This window comes from Astatotilapia calliptera, chromosome 1 (assembly GCF_900246225.1).
Source record: "Astatotilapia calliptera chromosome 1, fAstCal1.2, whole genome shotgun sequence".
In the NCBI taxonomy this organism is placed as follows: Eukaryota; Metazoa; Chordata; class Actinopteri; order Cichliformes; family Cichlidae; genus Astatotilapia; species Astatotilapia calliptera.
In genome coordinates, this window is record NC_039302.1 from 34,689,422 (window position 1) to 34,706,684 (window position 17,263).

The 17,263-nt window shown below is 38.0% G+C and overlaps 1 protein-coding gene across 1 annotated transcript; it reads right to left on the reverse strand.

The window, feature by feature from the left end:
* Positions 1-1,401: 1,401 nt before the first annotated feature.
* On the reverse strand, positions 1,402-17,116 carry LOC113025130 (adhesion G-protein coupled receptor G1-like). The gene is made up of 14 exons (XM_026172619.1): positions 17,069-17,116; positions 15,708-15,826; positions 13,532-13,607; positions 13,232-13,373; positions 12,407-12,526; positions 11,591-11,716; positions 11,423-11,468; positions 8,898-8,992; positions 6,276-6,394; positions 5,783-6,051; positions 5,607-5,694; positions 5,188-5,317; positions 4,874-5,030; positions 1,402-1,796 (listed from the first exon to the last, which is right to left on the reverse strand). Exons 1-14 carry the CDS (start codon positions 17,074-17,076, stop codon positions 1,702-1,704), a joined length of 1,590 nt encoding a protein of 529 aa, XP_026028404.1. The 5' UTR covers positions 17,077-17,116; the 3' UTR covers positions 1,402-1,701.
* Between the last annotated feature and the right edge of the window lie 147 nt (positions 17,117-17,263).

Sequence of the window (17,263 nt, forward strand, 5' to 3'; positions counted from 1 at the left end):
TACTTGGTCCAGCTCCCTCACTCATTTTTAACTTTTTCTTAGGTTTAAGAGAAAAAACCGAGAGCTAAAAATTGGAGTTAACTCGCTGGCTAGTTTGTCAGTTTTACTACACTTCGCGCCGCTGTTTGCGCATGCGCAGCGACCTAAGCGTCAGAAAAAATCCGATGTCATCTGACTGGCTTCCCTGTATCAATCAAGGGACGGGATGGATGATAGGCTGGCATCTATTTTTTTTTAATGCCATGCGATCTACCAATACTACCTTTGCGATCGACTGGTCGATCGCGATCGACGTATTGAGCACCCCTGCTGTACAGCATACACTACATTGTTAAGTTTGTGTTTAGGAGTTTTGTCTTTTGGACAAAGTGAGAAGAGGAAGTGAGAAGGGGGACTCAAGTGCAGACATGGAAGGAGACGGACCTGAGTTTAGACAAAAGGAGCGCCGTTTATTATGGCTGATTAAACATGAAATACAAAAAAAGGCAAAGCGAGGGAAAAGCTAAACTGAAACCTAGACTGAGAAAACTAACTATTAAAAAAGTGACATGAACAGAATCATGAAATCTTTAACCTGACGTCACATGGGAGGAAGGAACACAGACGACATGACAAAGACTGAATTAAAAAACAGACTAAATACACACAGGAGGTGATCAGAGGAGGTGGAAATACACATATGGGGAAGCAGCTGACTGGAATGAACATAATGACACCACAGGACAAAAGTAAAAATAAGCATATACATTGAACATGGAAACACAAGACTGTCAAAATAAAAAACCAAACATGGAGAGACGTAGACATGATAACACAGGTTTGACGATATGAAACACGCAGACAAGAAATACATGACTGACTAACAAAGAAGAACTAGGTGAAACATAACCTAGACTAAAACTCAAGGCAAACTAATAATAACCCTAGAACTCAACATTATCTCAAAATATAACAAAAGAAATTAAAAACATAAACTGAGAATGCTGGGTCACAGACCCAGCCACTGACAATAAAACAAGATTTTGGCATTAGATGGCTTTAACTCTAAATTTTATCAGTTGATGAACGTAAAAATCTTTCTGACCATATTGCATTACGTTAGAATTGTATTCTACAAATTAATAAATATCAGTTGATTCTTAAGGAGTCAAGTTGGAACTTTTCAGATCTGATTGGTTTAACGTGGATTGATATCTACAGTTTTAGTCATAAACTCGGTAAACCATAATTGTTTTCCTGTCAAGGGCTAAACAAGCATGCAGTAACATGATTATGCTTTTAATACTGGCACTCAAGGTATGCAAGAATATATGTTCAGATACAAATTTGCTGTTTAATATACATTAAAATAATAAGAAATTATAACTGAGATAATTATAAAACATTCTATAAATGCATGTATGTAAATGACTGACTTTAGGCAGAAAACTGCTCAAATATGGAAAAGCTTACAATGCATAGGGAAACCATCCTCTAAGTTGCTCTTACGAGAGATTAATTCCTTACCACAAATGTTTTACTCCATGTATTTCATCAATAAAACTTCAAACATAACATTAATGTTCACACTTGCTCAGCTGCCTTTTCTGCTGTGCTGTTCTATAAATAAACATCATGATTTAAAAAAGAAATGATCATGTTGACACTGTATCACAATATGAATTATACCAACACACACAGATTCTTATGGAGGTGTTGCTACTAGCTATTAGTGCTGCGTGTTTCACTGCTCATCTTAGTAGCCAAGGTTTTAGCCTTTCTCAGTGACATCACAAACCAAAGGAAGATGAAGAAACCTGCAGTCACAAAGGAGAGAGAGAGAGAGAGAGAGAGAGAGAGAGAGAGAGATGTTCAGGTTTAGATGGGAAAAGGATGAGTTCATGAAATTGGCTCTAATAATGCATCTGTGTCAAATCTCTGTCAAGTCACTGTGTATCCATATCCAACACAAAATCTTACCTATCTTTTAGTCAACATAAACAGATTTTTAACAAAAATCTTAAATAGTTCATTGGTCCTCATTAGGCAGAAGAGAGAGTTCATGTCTCCCCTATAATGGAAAGTAACATCACATTTACAGTCTATTATTACATGGCAAACGTTTAATAATAATGTGGATTTTATTGATTCCCATGGGGAAAGCACTCTCTCTCCATTTGACCCATACCTTGCCCAGAGGTATGGGTCAAATGCATACCTCTGAGCAAGCATACCTCAGTGGATTCGAACCCCCGCCCTTCCGATCATGGGGGCGGCCACTCTACCTACTGAGCTATGTGCGCCCTAAACTTCACAAGTCTTATACTATTACTTCCCCTTAAATGGTATCTATAAGGAAAATGCATTTGTGTATTAAGCAGCAGAGTTGAGTATGTGTGTCCACCCATAAAAAAACTTGTCAATACCAACAAAGTGGGCGTCCAAAGAAGACGACACCACAAAAAGACTGTGTCCTCATTCTGTCAGCACTTGGGAACTGCAGACAGACTTTCAAGGCAAAGTTTGCAGGACAATATGGCTGACAACTCTGTCCTCAGACAATCCTGAATAGGCTGAAAGCCGCCTATCCCAGACTCACAGGGCTTAACATGACTGAACTTCACAGTCCAGCCTGTTTAAGCTGGTGTCAGCAACATCTGCACTGGAATAGAATAGAATAGAATAGAATAGAATAGAATAGAATTCAACTTTATTGTCATTGCACATGCACAGGTACAGGGCAACGAAATGCAGTTTGCATCCATCCAGAAGTGCTTTAGTGATATAGATATATTACAATATATATTAGCAATAATATAGATATGTGAGTATATTACAGAAATGGGTCTATTATGGTATGTTATAATGTACACGGTATGATGTATGTTGTGAATATTCTATAACTATAAGTATGTACAGGCTGTAGTGAGTACAAGCTATGTACAGGCTATGAACAGGATATAAATATGAAAAACTATACAGAATATGAAATAAATAACTTTACAGAATCTGGGATATACAGCTATACAGAAATGGGAACTATGCAAGTTGTAAACAGTTGTAGGATTAAAGATTATCGAATGTACAGAATGATTATTTACACAGAGCTATACAGTAGTGCAGTTAAGATAAGTGAGGGTGTAGATAGTTTCTACAGAGGCTATATAAAGTGCTAGTGGTTGTGAGTGGTGGTTCAGTCCATGTTATTATTGTGTTTGAGGGTACAGTTCTCCATTGTGGGTGTGTGTATGTTCAGTCCATGAGTTTAACGTGGGTCAGATGTCAGGAGGCAGAGTTCAGGAGTCTGACAGCTGTGGGGAAGAAGCTGTTCCGGTACCTGGTGGTCTTAGTCCGGAGGCTCCTGTGGCGCCTCCCAGAGGGCAGGAGGGTGAAGAGTCCATGTGATGGGTGACTGGGGTCTTTGATGATTTTCCCAGCCCTTTTCAGACACCGCTTCCTGTAGATGTCTTTTATGGCAGGAAGTGGTGCTCCGGCGATGCGCTGGGCAGTTTTCACGACCCTCTGCAACGCCTTCCGGTCTGAGGCAGAGCAGTTCCCGTACCAGACTGTTATACAGTTGGTCAGGATGCTCTCGATGGTGCAGCGATAGAAGTTCACCAGGATGTCTGAGGACAGGTGGTTCTTCCTCAGAGTCCTCAAGAAGAAGAGGCGCTGGTGAGCCTTCTTGACCAGCTTGGAGCAGTTGGTCGTCCAGGTGAGATCCTCGGAGATGTGGACTCCCAGGAACTTGAAGCTGCTCACACGCTCCACAGCCGTCCCCTTAATGTGGATGGGTGGATGTGGGTCAGCATTCCTCCTGTAGTCCACGATGAGCTCCTTGGTCTTCTCGGTGTTAAGCAGCAGGTTGTTTCTGTCGCACCACTCAGCCAGACGATCCACCTCCTCCCTGTAGGCGGCCTCATCGTTGTCACTGATGAGGCCAATCACCGTGGTGTCATCTGCAAACTTAATGATGGTGTTGGAACCATCAGCAGGTCTGCAGTCGTGGGTGAAGAGGGAGTAGAGGAAAGGGCTCATCACACAGCCTTGTGGTACACCGGTGTTCATTGTGATGGTAGATGAGCAGCGGTTATCCAGCCGGACATGTTGGGGGCGGTTGGTCAGGGAGTCCAGTAACCATTTGCAGATGAGGGAACTGATGCCCAGGTCTGTCAGTTTCCTGATGAGTTGTGAGGGGTGGATTGTATTGAATGCTGAACTGAAGTCTATAAACAGCATTCTGGCGTAGGTGTTGTTGTTGTACACGTGTGAGAGGACAGAGTGCATTGTGATGGAGACTGCATCCTCTGTGCTCCTGTTCCGGCGGTATGCGAATTGGTGGGGGTCCAGGGTGGGGGGGAGACAGGATTTGAAGTGTGCTAGGACCAGTCGCTCTAAGCACTTAGTGATGATGGGGGGTGAGTGCTACTGGGCAGTAATCATGTAGAGGAATGTTATGTTCAGCAATGTGTCCTGAATCTGCCTAAGGCATGGAGTGAAAGTGTGGAGCAAACACAGAGAATGATGTGCTGATTGCTGCACCATGGGTGACAGCGTTTGGTGGAATCAGTGTGATGTTGTGAGGCAGCAGCTCCCTTACTAGAAAAGCAAGCCTTGTCATCAGTTTCATCCATGTCAAGGAACAGAGATATTGAGATGAGATTCTGCAACCAGTGGCAGTCCCATATCTCCACAGTCTGGGCCAGAACTCTATCCTCCAACATGCACTTCCACAAAGCGAGATTTAGCACATATGACTGAGAACCCTGTTTGTTGAATTAATAAACTGTGAAAATGGCAATATGTCTAGTTTCTAGAAACTTTAATCACAGTTTTTCTGTGGGCGCAATCCACATTGTCAACTCTGCCACTATGATTGTGTGTGTTTACAGACCTTGCAGTGAGTTCAAGATGCAGAAGAGGTAGAGGACAGGAGTGGTCAGGAGGCCAAATGAGAAAAAGACCAGGCCCCAGGTAATGCCGAGGAGAGTCATGACTCCAGCCAGGGAGCAAATGTCTTTCTTTGCTTTCTCAAGGTTATTCTGCCCAAACTGATTTGCCAAATATAAAATGACATACCAGGTTACACACAATCTTAAGTTTGAGACCTTGAATTGTCATAAAAAAAATACTTCATTCATTGCTGGTTTTGGGTTTCAAATGGATACACTGATGGATTAAATATTTCTTTTAAGACTACAGAATTACCTCTCTGGTGTGGTGGAGAATCAAAACACGTCTGATTGTCACCCCAAACATGATTACATTAAAAAGGAACACCAAGCTGAACAGTACCACTGTAGTCCATATTTTCACGTAGGAATTGGTTATATAGCATCTATTAAAAAAAGAGCAGATCATGTTTTAACCTCACAAACTGAAAAATTAACAATGTGCTCTGTAAAAGACACATTAATGCAGATCTATGTAGTAAAAGCATCCCCAGGGCTACAAAGGAAATAATGTTTCAATTTTAGCAAGTTAGATGCTTGGTGAAATGAAGCTTTCTGATTCTCCCTTAAAAAAATAAACATGCATGTATACAAAAACCCATGTGTAAAACAATTAATAAGTAAATAAGTAAATGTAAACTACTATTCCTGAATTTACATGCTAGCAAATCTTACATTGTAGAGTTAGATGTTTCCAGAGCAACCTGACCATAAAACTTTCTGTCTATGATCACCACCACTGACACAATCACTGCAGGGACGCCTGGAGCCAAAAAAAAAAAAAAAGATTATTCACCATACCATTTCCAGATTGATAATGACAGGTTCCTGATTAAAATTATTCCACTCACCCCATCCCACCACGCTGAGTTTGAGCAGGTATTTCTTGACATAGATGTTGAAGACTTTGACCAGGAGAAGATATAAGTGGAAACCTTCCAAGGCCATCCAGCTGAAAGTGGCCAGCAGGGAATAATGAAGTAAAAGAGCCATGTATAAGCAAAGTCCAGAGGAAGACCCTGCTGCCGCTGCCTGACTGGGCAGGAAGTGCAGGTTGAGGAGCATCAGAGCAATTACAAGGTTGATGTGGACCTTCATAGAGACATCTTGTCTGAGTTTTCTGTCAAACAGAAACATACTGTATCACAACTGGAGAAATAGTAGGCCGTAAAAAGAGAAGAAAGAAAAGATGAAGTGATAAGTACAGAATAAAGAGAGCATTTGCTGTAAGAGATGATTCAGAAAAAGAGGACAGGAACTGAAGCAAATGAGATTACAGGAGGTACTAAAATCGAGTGGAAGAACTGATGAAGATGGGAAGAATATGAAAAATGAATTTATTACCTGTTTGTAATAAAGAGCAAAATGGCTATGACCAAAGCAAAAAGGGAAATACTACAGCCGATCACAGTAATGTGTGTTAAAATCTCTTGGTCTTTCTTTGTGATGGAAGGATCAGGTATCTGTGGAGAAAACACGTTTATATCATCTTTCACTATTTGTATTATAACTAGGGATGCACCGATACCACTTTTTGGAAACGAGTACGAGTACTTGCATTTCAGTACTCGCCGATACCGATACAGAGTACTTAATAAAAACATGATTTAAATTTACAGGTAACAGCTTTAGTCCTATAATTTAACAAAAAAAACCAAAACAAACAAAAACAAACAAACAAGGGACTGGTTTGGAATTAAGAGCATTTATTTAAAATGAAAAGCATGTTGTATGCAGCATATTACAGAATAAATAATTATGAAAAAAAAATTAAACAGTGACAGTGCAACTCAAGTATTGTTTTCAGTTTATTGTAAACTCTGCCGCTTTGGACAACACAAGGGGCATTAATAAACATCTTTGCTATTTAGTGCACAATATTTGAATAAACTAACAACATCCACCAACATAGAACTGTGGCAGTCAGTGCAACTGAGGTAGGTATTAACATCATGTCTAAGATAACTCACTTAATGGAGAGAATAAGTGAGTGGCAGTTTTTTTTTTAAGAAAAGTAGCTTTTCTGCATTATCTCAGTCAGACTGTTTCTGTTTTCATCTATAATGTGTGACACTGAGCTACAAAGACTTTCACTTTCCACACTCCTACATGGGGCTGAGAGGTATTTACTCGGTATTTACTCGGCGCCTGTGATTAACCCCTTACATGCCGCTCAAACATAGACAGGTCTCAGACCGTGGTATCGGTCCCCAATATCGGGGGACTTTTAACGAGTACGAGTACTTTAGAAAATGGGGTATCGAGGCCGATACCCGATACCGGTATGGGTATCGGTGCAACCCTAATTATAACAATTAGTCACATTCCAGAAGCAAATACTTTCTTACTTATTATTTTTACACTGTAACTTTAACTTTAACCCATTAAGTTAATAAGTATGCTTGTTATTCCTAATGGTACAAGTCCCTTGAAGACAATGGGGGCAGGGCTAAAAAGAAAGTTAAAAGAACAGCTGAATACATCTGAAAAATAAAATAAAGCATTAAATAAATATGCTACATACAATCATAACAACAGAGGCAAACGGAGGCAAACGATAGGTAAGCAAGCACGAGCAACACACACAAACAATTAACATGAAAAGCAATACAACATAGCAGCAATACAGGAACGGCATGCAATAACAGACAGCACTGCACACTTCCTGTGTGTGTGATTACAGTGCAAACACTTTCTCTGTGTGAGTGTGGATAGTTTTGGCTGCAGTGTTTTCAAGTACGGTCAGAGGAATAAAGGTGCAATGATGGGCTATGCCGCAAGCCAGACTGTGCCCTTAGCAGTTGCATGTAACATTGCCATGCTCTGACCAGGGCAGGATAGTAATTTGATTGAAAACAAGTTGAGCAGAGCAGGTGAAGGGAGAACACATTCTGTACAAGAAATCATTTCAGTTTGGTGTCATCTGGTGGCACCATCAAAAATGAAACCAAACTGAAAAGAAGAAAAGAAGGAAATGCACAACTAACGTATCTACATTTATAACAAATCATATTTGTTACTGTATTTTCATGCATAATTTTTACATTCAATGAATGTGTAGGTTATATAAACTGCACATTTATTACATACATGTGCAGTAACATGGCAAAATGTTTCTTTTCTTTGCATGCAGAGAGCAAACTACATTGTTTACTTTCACACACCGGATAAAGAGATTTGCTAACATATAAAAGATGCTTTTGGCTTTTTCTTTCATTAGTTGTACTAATACAATGAGCGCACAGTTACCCATGTTTTAGTCACTTTAATTTATAAATTTATATCACATGCGGATTTCCTGAATTGTTGTGTGTGTGGGTGTGTGTGTGGGTGGGTGTTTGTATGTGTGTGTAGCTGTGCAAGTTTATGGGTTTATTAATACTTCATCACCAATTCTGATAAAGGAAACTGAGGAAACCGAAGATCTAAAGAAGAAATCTAAAACACTTATCTTTCTGAGAAGCTGTGCGTCTTTCAGTCACCACTATGACTAAATTTTGCTGGGGTTTTTTTTAAGCTTGCTGTCTTTTGCCCCACATCACTTGACAAGCCTGTTTGAAGGTTTGAGGTAAAATTAAGGTAGATTGATTAATGGTCTGGCATGTCCTTGTGAAGCTAGCCAAACAAACATGTCTATATGTTAATGTGCCCCTCCCAAGCATGCTGTGCCAGAAATACATGGGGAAAACCAATTGACGGAGAATGGCTTCTTCTTTTTTTTTAACAGACTTATATGAGAACCACTCATCTGATGAACATCAACTCAGTAACACATTAACTTGAGACCCAAGAAATTCAGCTGCAAAGTTTGAAGCAGTTCAGATAAATGTTTGGTGACATAGGTGAGAAGAGATGGACAGACAGAAGGACAAGAGAGCTCTCAAATTCTTTACAAGATGTTGTATTTATACTTTGTTTTGCAGTTCACTGAATCCCTCTTTATATAATGAATGAGTCCAATCTTACTATGAGGACGCCAAAGTATGTGAGGTGGTTACAGGAACAGGTGATGTTAGTCTGACCACGTGTCCAGTGTGTGAGGCAGCCATCCTCACTAAAATCTGGTAAACAAAACAAACAGATCCATTATGCAAAAGATTAAATTTCTGAACATCAACTCAGTGTCGGGGCCCTGAGTGAAAACACAAACCCCAATGAGTCCAACTTATGAAAGAAATAGGCGTCTTGCTGCTCAGAAAAAGATTAAAGGAACACTTTAAAAACACATCAGATTTTGAGGGGGAAAAGAATCACGCTGGTTATCTATAATGATATCAACTGGGTAATGTGTTAAGAATGAACAGATCCCACATTTTTTGATAGAAAGGGAAATATAAACCTACAGTGGGTTGAATACCAATTCAAAATGGTACTCAGTAGTTCGCAGTGTTGGGGAAGTTACTTTGAAAAAGTAATTAATTATAGTTACTAGTTACTTCTCCAAAAAAGTTAGTAACTGTTAGTTAGTTAACATTTTTAACTACTCAAACTACTTTTGATTTTCCCTCCACATTTCACCTTTAAAAACTATTTACTTTGCCTTGTTTGGTATCATCCTTTTAAGCACAACCTCACGTGTCTGAATTTACAGTTATCTTTTCATTTTGACATACTGTATTAACACAATTGATCTAAAATCAGACAAAAAATGTAAAATCAGAGTAGAAAAAGTTATATTTTAACAACCACAAACATGTTTAATGAATCATATTTCAGAACTTTAAATGCAAATATAAATGATCAATTTTAAAATCCTATGCAAAAGTTTTGCAAACAACAAATTCATCAATTTACCTTTTACCTTGATTTTTTTTAAATAACCATTTCAATTACAGAACAACCAGCTGTTCTGCATTCAATAAGATGCCACACAAGTTATTTGTTCCACTCCAAAAACACAATTTATGTCCACTATAAAGGAGAACATCACAGCCTGATACCTGCAGGCCTGACAGCAGCAGGTGTATCACTCCTTTTTCTATTTGGAGACAGCAGTCGCCTCATTGTTCTGACACACAACACAAAACTATCCACATCACTACACACTAACTACACAAGACAACATATTAACTACACACTCCAAAGACGCTAAACGTCACAATTCTCTCACATCTCAAAACTCTCTCTCCCTCTTTTTCTGCTGTCTTACTCTCTCTCTCACTGTCACTCCTAAAACTTATCCTGGTTTTTTTTTTGGTTTTTTTTGGGGGGGGGGGGGGGGGTTGCTCAGAGGTCTCGCTGCGAAACTATTGAGGAAAAACACCGCGTATCTATTGTTTATCATGACTCTGGTTTTATGTGGCCTATCAACGCAATTTATAAACTGGTATGAATCACCTTGTTGCTTTGTCTTTAAGTGGTCATGTGATTGGCTTACCACAGCTACTTTACTCTTCCTCAGTCAAACAGCAGCACTCATGCGATTGTTTTGCCCCCTTAGCTCCAGGTGTTGTGCTAGACAGTGATCGTGATCACCGTCCGCGGGAGCGCGCGCAGCTGCTTAAAGCTGTAGCGTCCAGATTACTTATGTAGTCAGCTACTTCCATGCAACTGATACAAGATGTGGTAAGCTGAACACAGCTTCAACCGTCTGTTTGTTGAAAAATAGTAACGGACCGCATTTTCTTGTTAGTAACTGTAACAGCATTGTAACGATAGGAATAGTAATTAGTTTGATTACTCGTTACTGAAAAAAGTAACGCCGTTAGTAACGCCGTTACTTGTAACGCCGTTACTTGTAACGCCGTTATTTCCATCACTGGTAGTTCATATGTCCCCCACATGCTTCTGTGCTTGCCTGACAAAGCTGGGGCATGCTCCTAATGAGACTGGATGGTGTCCCTGGCGATCTCCTCCCAGATTTGGACAAAGGCATCAATGAGCCTACTTGAGGATGTCGGGTCTGCTGGAAGTCGTTTTGTAGGCCTCTATCTGTGCTCTTCCTGTTCTTCCTTACACAAAGGGCACATGTGGTACTTATGGATTAAGGACCTTTAACAGTCTTGTCCAGCTCTCTTAAAGTAACCTCCTGCCTCCTAGAATCTCTTCTATGCTCTTGCAAAGTGTGATGGGAGACATAGCAGATTTTCTGGCAATGACATGTCTTGATGCGCCATCTTGAAGGAGTTTGACTGCCTCTGCAACCTTTGTAGGGTTCATGTATGTCCTCATGTTAACAGTAATGAGAATGATCCCAGTCAAATGCAAAACTAGTGAAAAAACAGAATAGATGAAGATGGAAAGATATCGGTGTCCACCAACTGTAAAACCATTCTTTTTTGGGAGTTTGTCTCATTATTATCCATCTAGTACACCTGGTATTAATTTTATTAACGCCAAATTATCTACCCCCTCTGCTACTTAGCTGACCACACCTATAGCCCATAGGTTTAACTGACTTGATGCTGTACTCTGATTAAAAAGTGTTCCTTTACTTATTTTTTGAGCAGTGTACATTACTGTTCATGACAGATGTGATGCTTGTTACTTACTGCATGTTGAATAATTAAGGAAATGACACGAGGGTTTTTGAGTTTCCTATGACACAAACATATTTCATGTTTGTACAAAATGTACAGCATATTATATGTATCAATTAATTATGCAATAAAGTAACAAGAGGTAGAAATGAAATAAATGATCAAAAAAAGCATAGTTACGTCGATTTTCTTGGTAAACTCCATCGTGATGTTGATGCGCTCCTGCAGTCCTGATATCTCCTTGTTCTGCACACTCAGACCAACCAGTCTTTGATCATATACTTCATGTGGGCTTTCAAAAATGCTCTACAATAAAATGCAAATTTGTCAGCTGGTTTAACAATTTTGCAAAGACAGTTTTAATATTAGTTTCGGGGGGGAAAAACACACTACTCAATGATCTAGATGCACTGTTTGATATTCAAATAATTTACATTTAGTTAAAAATGAGATTTTTCTTTCCTTGTGTACCCAGCTTCCTTCAAAAATATGTGTACTAATTTACATTTTATTAATCAATAAAAGGTCAACACACAATAAATACAGAGGCTAAAAAGGGAATACATAACAGAAGGGAGAAACAGTTGAACCTAATCTGACAAACAAGACGGGGAGGAAGCAAAACAGAATACTCTAACCCGGGACACAGGACTGTCAAAATAAACCAGGAAATACACAAAAATAGAAACAAGGATGACTAGACACACACAAGGGAGACAAAGGAGGCACAGTAACAAAACCTAAAGACTAAAATCACCAAAAACACTAAAGAATTACTAAATTAGCTAGAAATACATATTTCCTAACAAGTGGTAAAAATAAGAAAAAAATATAACCTGAAATCCAAATGTTATTTCATTAGACTAAAACAAGCAAAACCTCGCGGTAGTTTAAATTTAATGTGTAAATACAAAATTGGCAAAAAAATCCTATTGTTCTATAGCTCACCAAATCCTTTTCCTACATATTGTTATATAAGAAAATGTAGTTTATGACCTCGTTCATTTTAGGCCATTTAAACATGCAGAACACAATCTTGTTATTCGGTCCAGCATCCAGTTCTCTTGGCAGCTGGACAAGGACTTTACTGTTGAGAAGAGGCACATCTGGTGTTACCTGTATCAGCATCAACATGCCAAGAACAGAAAGAAAAAAACTGCATGTGAATAGCAGTAACATAATGCAACCCTTGCTACTGACATTGTAAATAAAATACATTGATGTCATGGTGTTGCTGTTTGGAAAGTGAACTGAATTTAAAAGTTCACTTTCCCAACTTTTTCACAAAAAGTATAATAAAATGTAAAATATAATATTTTATAAGAAATATAATAATTATAATATAAAAATATAATGTTGATAACTATCCAGACCTTAATCTGCACATAAACTAATGCCCACAGACTTCAGTGAAATAAACAATGTGTAAAGAAAAGTGGGCTGAATTTTTCTTCACTTCCTTGCACACAGATTTGAGCTGACAAATAGAAATGGAGTAAAACACTCAAGGTAATGCCAAGACGTTGTCATAAATTTAATAAAAGCTTTCCTAGTTTGACGTTTATTTCCATTATTTCCTTTTTTACAAAGAGTTAATTACCTGTTCGATGTAATTAAGTTCCCCATAATTACCTTGAACAGAACATTAGACTTATTACAATGTATCAGACCTTAAAAAAGCAGGTCCTAACCAATATCTGACCCAACCTCAAAATTGGATCCAAATATCAGCTCAGTAGTTGGTAGGTATTTCTGGCTACACTTTGAGTCTGACTACAAACCATTGTTCAATAGGATCATGTGATGTTCTTTTTTTTTTACCTGTGTGTCATCAGCATAAATTTTAAGGCCTCCAAAGGTATCATTGGGTTTGTGCAGAAGCGCCACAAAAGTTTTGACACACACTTGCATGCTCACATTCACCTCTGTTCTCTCTAGAACACTTTCTAGAGTCCTAATGGCTCTTGGGGAGGAGGATAGGAAAATATTAACAATATTAATGATTTACATCCTTTAATTAATGTAATTTTTTTCAAAATAATTAATAAACACAAAAAAACACACAAATTTGAAATCTTGTTTTAAATACTGAAAATTTTGTGTAATAATTAAAATGTTTACGTCATAGCGTCAGTGCGGTTTCCAGTTCTCAAAACCTTGTCTGTATAATCCATACAACACTCTGTATGATTACGACCTGTAGAGAAAATGTAAGAACACACATTTTACCCTTGTACAATTAAACCACCCACATGTCCCCAGAATGTATGAAAGTTTAATCTTAAAACATTATACAATTTCATATTTCGTTATGAAGACATTTATAGGGGAATGGAGATGTGAGAAGCAGAGTTGAAAGGTTCATTTTTAAATGCAATATCACCATGTAAGAAAAATGGCTGTTCAAAACCAGTTATAGTATATAAAACATGAATTCCAGAAAAGTAGGGATGTTCGTTAAATTTTGACAAAGATGAGAACCAAAAGACTTTCAAATCACACAAGCTAATATTTTATTTACAACAAAACATAAATAATAGATGTCTGAACTGAGAAATTTTACATTTCAAACTTGATGCTTGATACAGGTCACAAACAATGGCTGAAATAGCAAGAAAGATCAAAACGTTTCAGCTGGGAGAACATCTAGCAAGTAACACGATAAGCTATAAAACGGATGTCTTACAGAGAGCCAGAGTCTCTCAGAAGAAAAGATGGGCAGCGGCTCTTCAGTCTGTGAAAGAGTACCTTAAAAGATTGTGGAATACTTCAAATGTTCCTCAACATCATCATCTGCAATGCATGACATCATCAAAAGATTCAGAGAAACTGGAGATGCGTCTGTAACCATTTACACTGAAGGTGCTACAGTCTCTGTGCATAAAGGACAAGGCTGAAAATTTTTATTAAATGCCCATGGTCTTCGGGCCCTCAGACAACACTGCATCATTCATCGGCATGATTGTGTCACTGACATTACTAAGGGGCCCAGGAAACCACTGTCGATGAGCACAATCTGATATGATATCTGCAGATACTAACTAAAGCTCTGTCATGCAAAAAGGAAGCCATGTTTGAACATGATCGAGAGGCGGCGTCATATCTGTGAAATGTACTGTTTCAAAATGGAAACATTTTCTATGGCCAGACGAGTCCAGATTTGACATAGTTGGTAATCACAGACGTCTCATCCTCCAGCCTAAAGAGTGGGAGACATTCCAGCGTGTTATCAGCTTTCAATTCAAAAGTCAGCATCTTTGATGATATGTGTTGGAATAAATGCATTCAGTATGGGCAACTTGCGTGTTTTGGAAGAAACAGTGAATGTTGAAAGGTTTTGGACCACCTTCTATTCGGGTTAGCTTTGGAGCCACTTGTTGGGTGGCGGGAGTGGAGGGCATCACCAGTGACACTGGAACTGTCATCTGCAATATGTTCTTTTTTCTGTATATAAACAAAATCCTCATAAAAAGATTTATAAACTAAAATACATAAAGGTTTTAGAGCAACATATGATCCCTTCCAGAGTACATCTGTTTCAGGGAAGGCCTTTTGTATTTCAGCAGGAAATTGCAAAACCACATACTGCCACTATTACAACAGCATTGCTTCATCGGAGAAGAGTCTGGGTGCTGAATTGCTATGCTTGCTTTCCAAATCTTTCACCTATAGAGGTGCATCATTAAATGAAAACTACATCAAACAAATTCCCACACCAAAACCCTAGAAACTCAAAACCTTGATGCCCAGACGTCTTCAAAATGTTTTGAAAAGAAGAGCAGATGCTACACTATTGTAAACATGTCCTGTAGCAATCATCAAATTTAAAATGAGCTAATTTTGTGCTTAAAACTGAAAAATGTCTCATTTTAAACATCTATTGTGTTATTTCTGTTCTGTTCTGAATAAAATATTGGCTCATGTGATTTGAAAGTGTTTTAGTTTATTTATTAAACTAAAACACTTAAAGAAATTTAAACTTAAAGAAATTTAAAGAACATTTAAATGAGGATTGAATCCTTTCTTCTAAAGTGTAGTAAAGTGATTTAAAGGGACATAGCATTTTATGTCTGACATTTTAGGGCTGTGGTAGAATAGAAGAGGAGGAGTAGGAGTAGGAGAGAAATAAACACATGTAGCTAAAAGACTGACAGAAAACAAGCCGAGTTTATATAAACTCATAAAAGGCAAAAGGAAAAGTAAATAACTCACACCCCTTGTTTCTTGGGTTAGAAGCTGAATTGTCTGCTGTCCCCAGATTTAAGTAATTATTTTATTACAGCAGTTAACAACTTACCTATGTTAGATGTTATATTGCACATAGTCTCACAGGAACCCTGTCCTGACACCCAATTCTCATAAAGCATTTCATAAGACACAAAAGACATCAGCCACCAGAATATCCAGCTCTTCTTCCTGTGAAGAGACTCACATTTAGAATGAAAAATAAAATCTATGCTTTTCCGTCAAATGTTGTCAAAGTTCCTTTCAGATTTAAATTAGTTGATTCATTTAGATTAGCATTATTTTACAAAGCTATTCAAGCATTATGTTATTTGTCTTTTTTTATTTTGTTGCCATTATGATGAAGGTAGACAGAAAATCATTCCCACTGCAGTTAAGGTTTCTAATTGATTAAAAACGGTAATTTGATTGTACAGTACGGGGAATGAAAAAGTGTTATGTTTTACTGTCTTACAGAATGTATGATTGGATAAAGGGATTTAAGTTGGTACTGAGCCATATAACCATATAACTGAGCCACAAGAGGAGGTCTCGGTGGATGGAGGGGTCATCAAACCTTTGGAAACTGCCCTCGCTCCTGTTTCAAACTGAAAGTCAATGTTCCTTTGATGTATGGCCATCCCATACCCTTAACTACATGTTTATTCTTAATTCTTTATTGTTTTCATTCTTAAATATTAGTAATACTTTTGCATTTCCACTAAAAGTAGGTGTAATAATTCAAGGAATGTTCCCACATCTTATATTCAAAAGACAGGGGCAAACCACCTATTACTGCAGATTGGAATGCAGCATGAGTAATGAATGCAGTGGTAATGTAACAGACCAGAACTTATTACATGTTATCAGTATCAACACTGTTTATAACCATTCAGCAAACTGATTGTAAATGAGTAACAGGTTCAGATGTTCAAATTCCTCTAACTGGACACATGTGAGATGGTATGGGTTCCATGTCATAGCATCTTTCATTGTACTGTAGCACACTAATCGATTTAATGTTATACTGTTAAACAATTTGAAATTCAAATACTACAAAGATATTTAAAGCTAAATTATCATTGTGGTCTATTTGACAAAGTAAGACCTTTAGTCAATGTAGAGATATTGAGACAGCCACCAAAGCTCTCACACCATCACCCTGAAGACTCGTCAGTCAAAGTGCTACTCCACAAGATGTTTTCTATATAAAGATGTCCAGTTTTAGAGACTGGACCAACTTATTTAAAAAAAAAAACACAGATTAAGAAATAAAACTTATACAACTTCTTCTCCTCCTACTTCTACTATTAGTAATATTACCAATAATCCTAATAAATACATTGAAATAAAATGTATATTTTTTTAATCCTTGTTATTAGCATCAACACAAAAAGTGTAATGTACTTTAAAGTGAACCAAAGCGTAGCCTACCTTTGCATGTTGCTGTGGAAATCAGTTCATCAGGACCGAGAACACAGCAGAAGTGACAGCAGGGGGGGAAAAGAGCTGAATAGGAAGAGGTGTAAAGGAAGTTGATGAAACAAATGTAAATGACATTCTAAGTAAGAAAGCGGAAGTATCAACTTGCTAGAAAGCTAAAAATACACGTCTTCCCTTCCTTGTCAC

Bases quoted from the DNA above. Each gene is read 5' to 3' on its own strand.
- LOC113025130 (XM_026172619.1), bottom strand. The intron at 12,527-13,231 runs GTAAAAAAAAAA...ATGCTGATACAG, and splicing joins TTTATGCTGATGACACACAG to GTAACACCAGATGTGCCTCT. The intron at 1,797-4,873 runs GTCTGTAAACAC...TTGTGACTGCAG, and splicing joins CATCTTGAACTCACTGCAAG to GTTTCTTCATCTTCCTTTGG.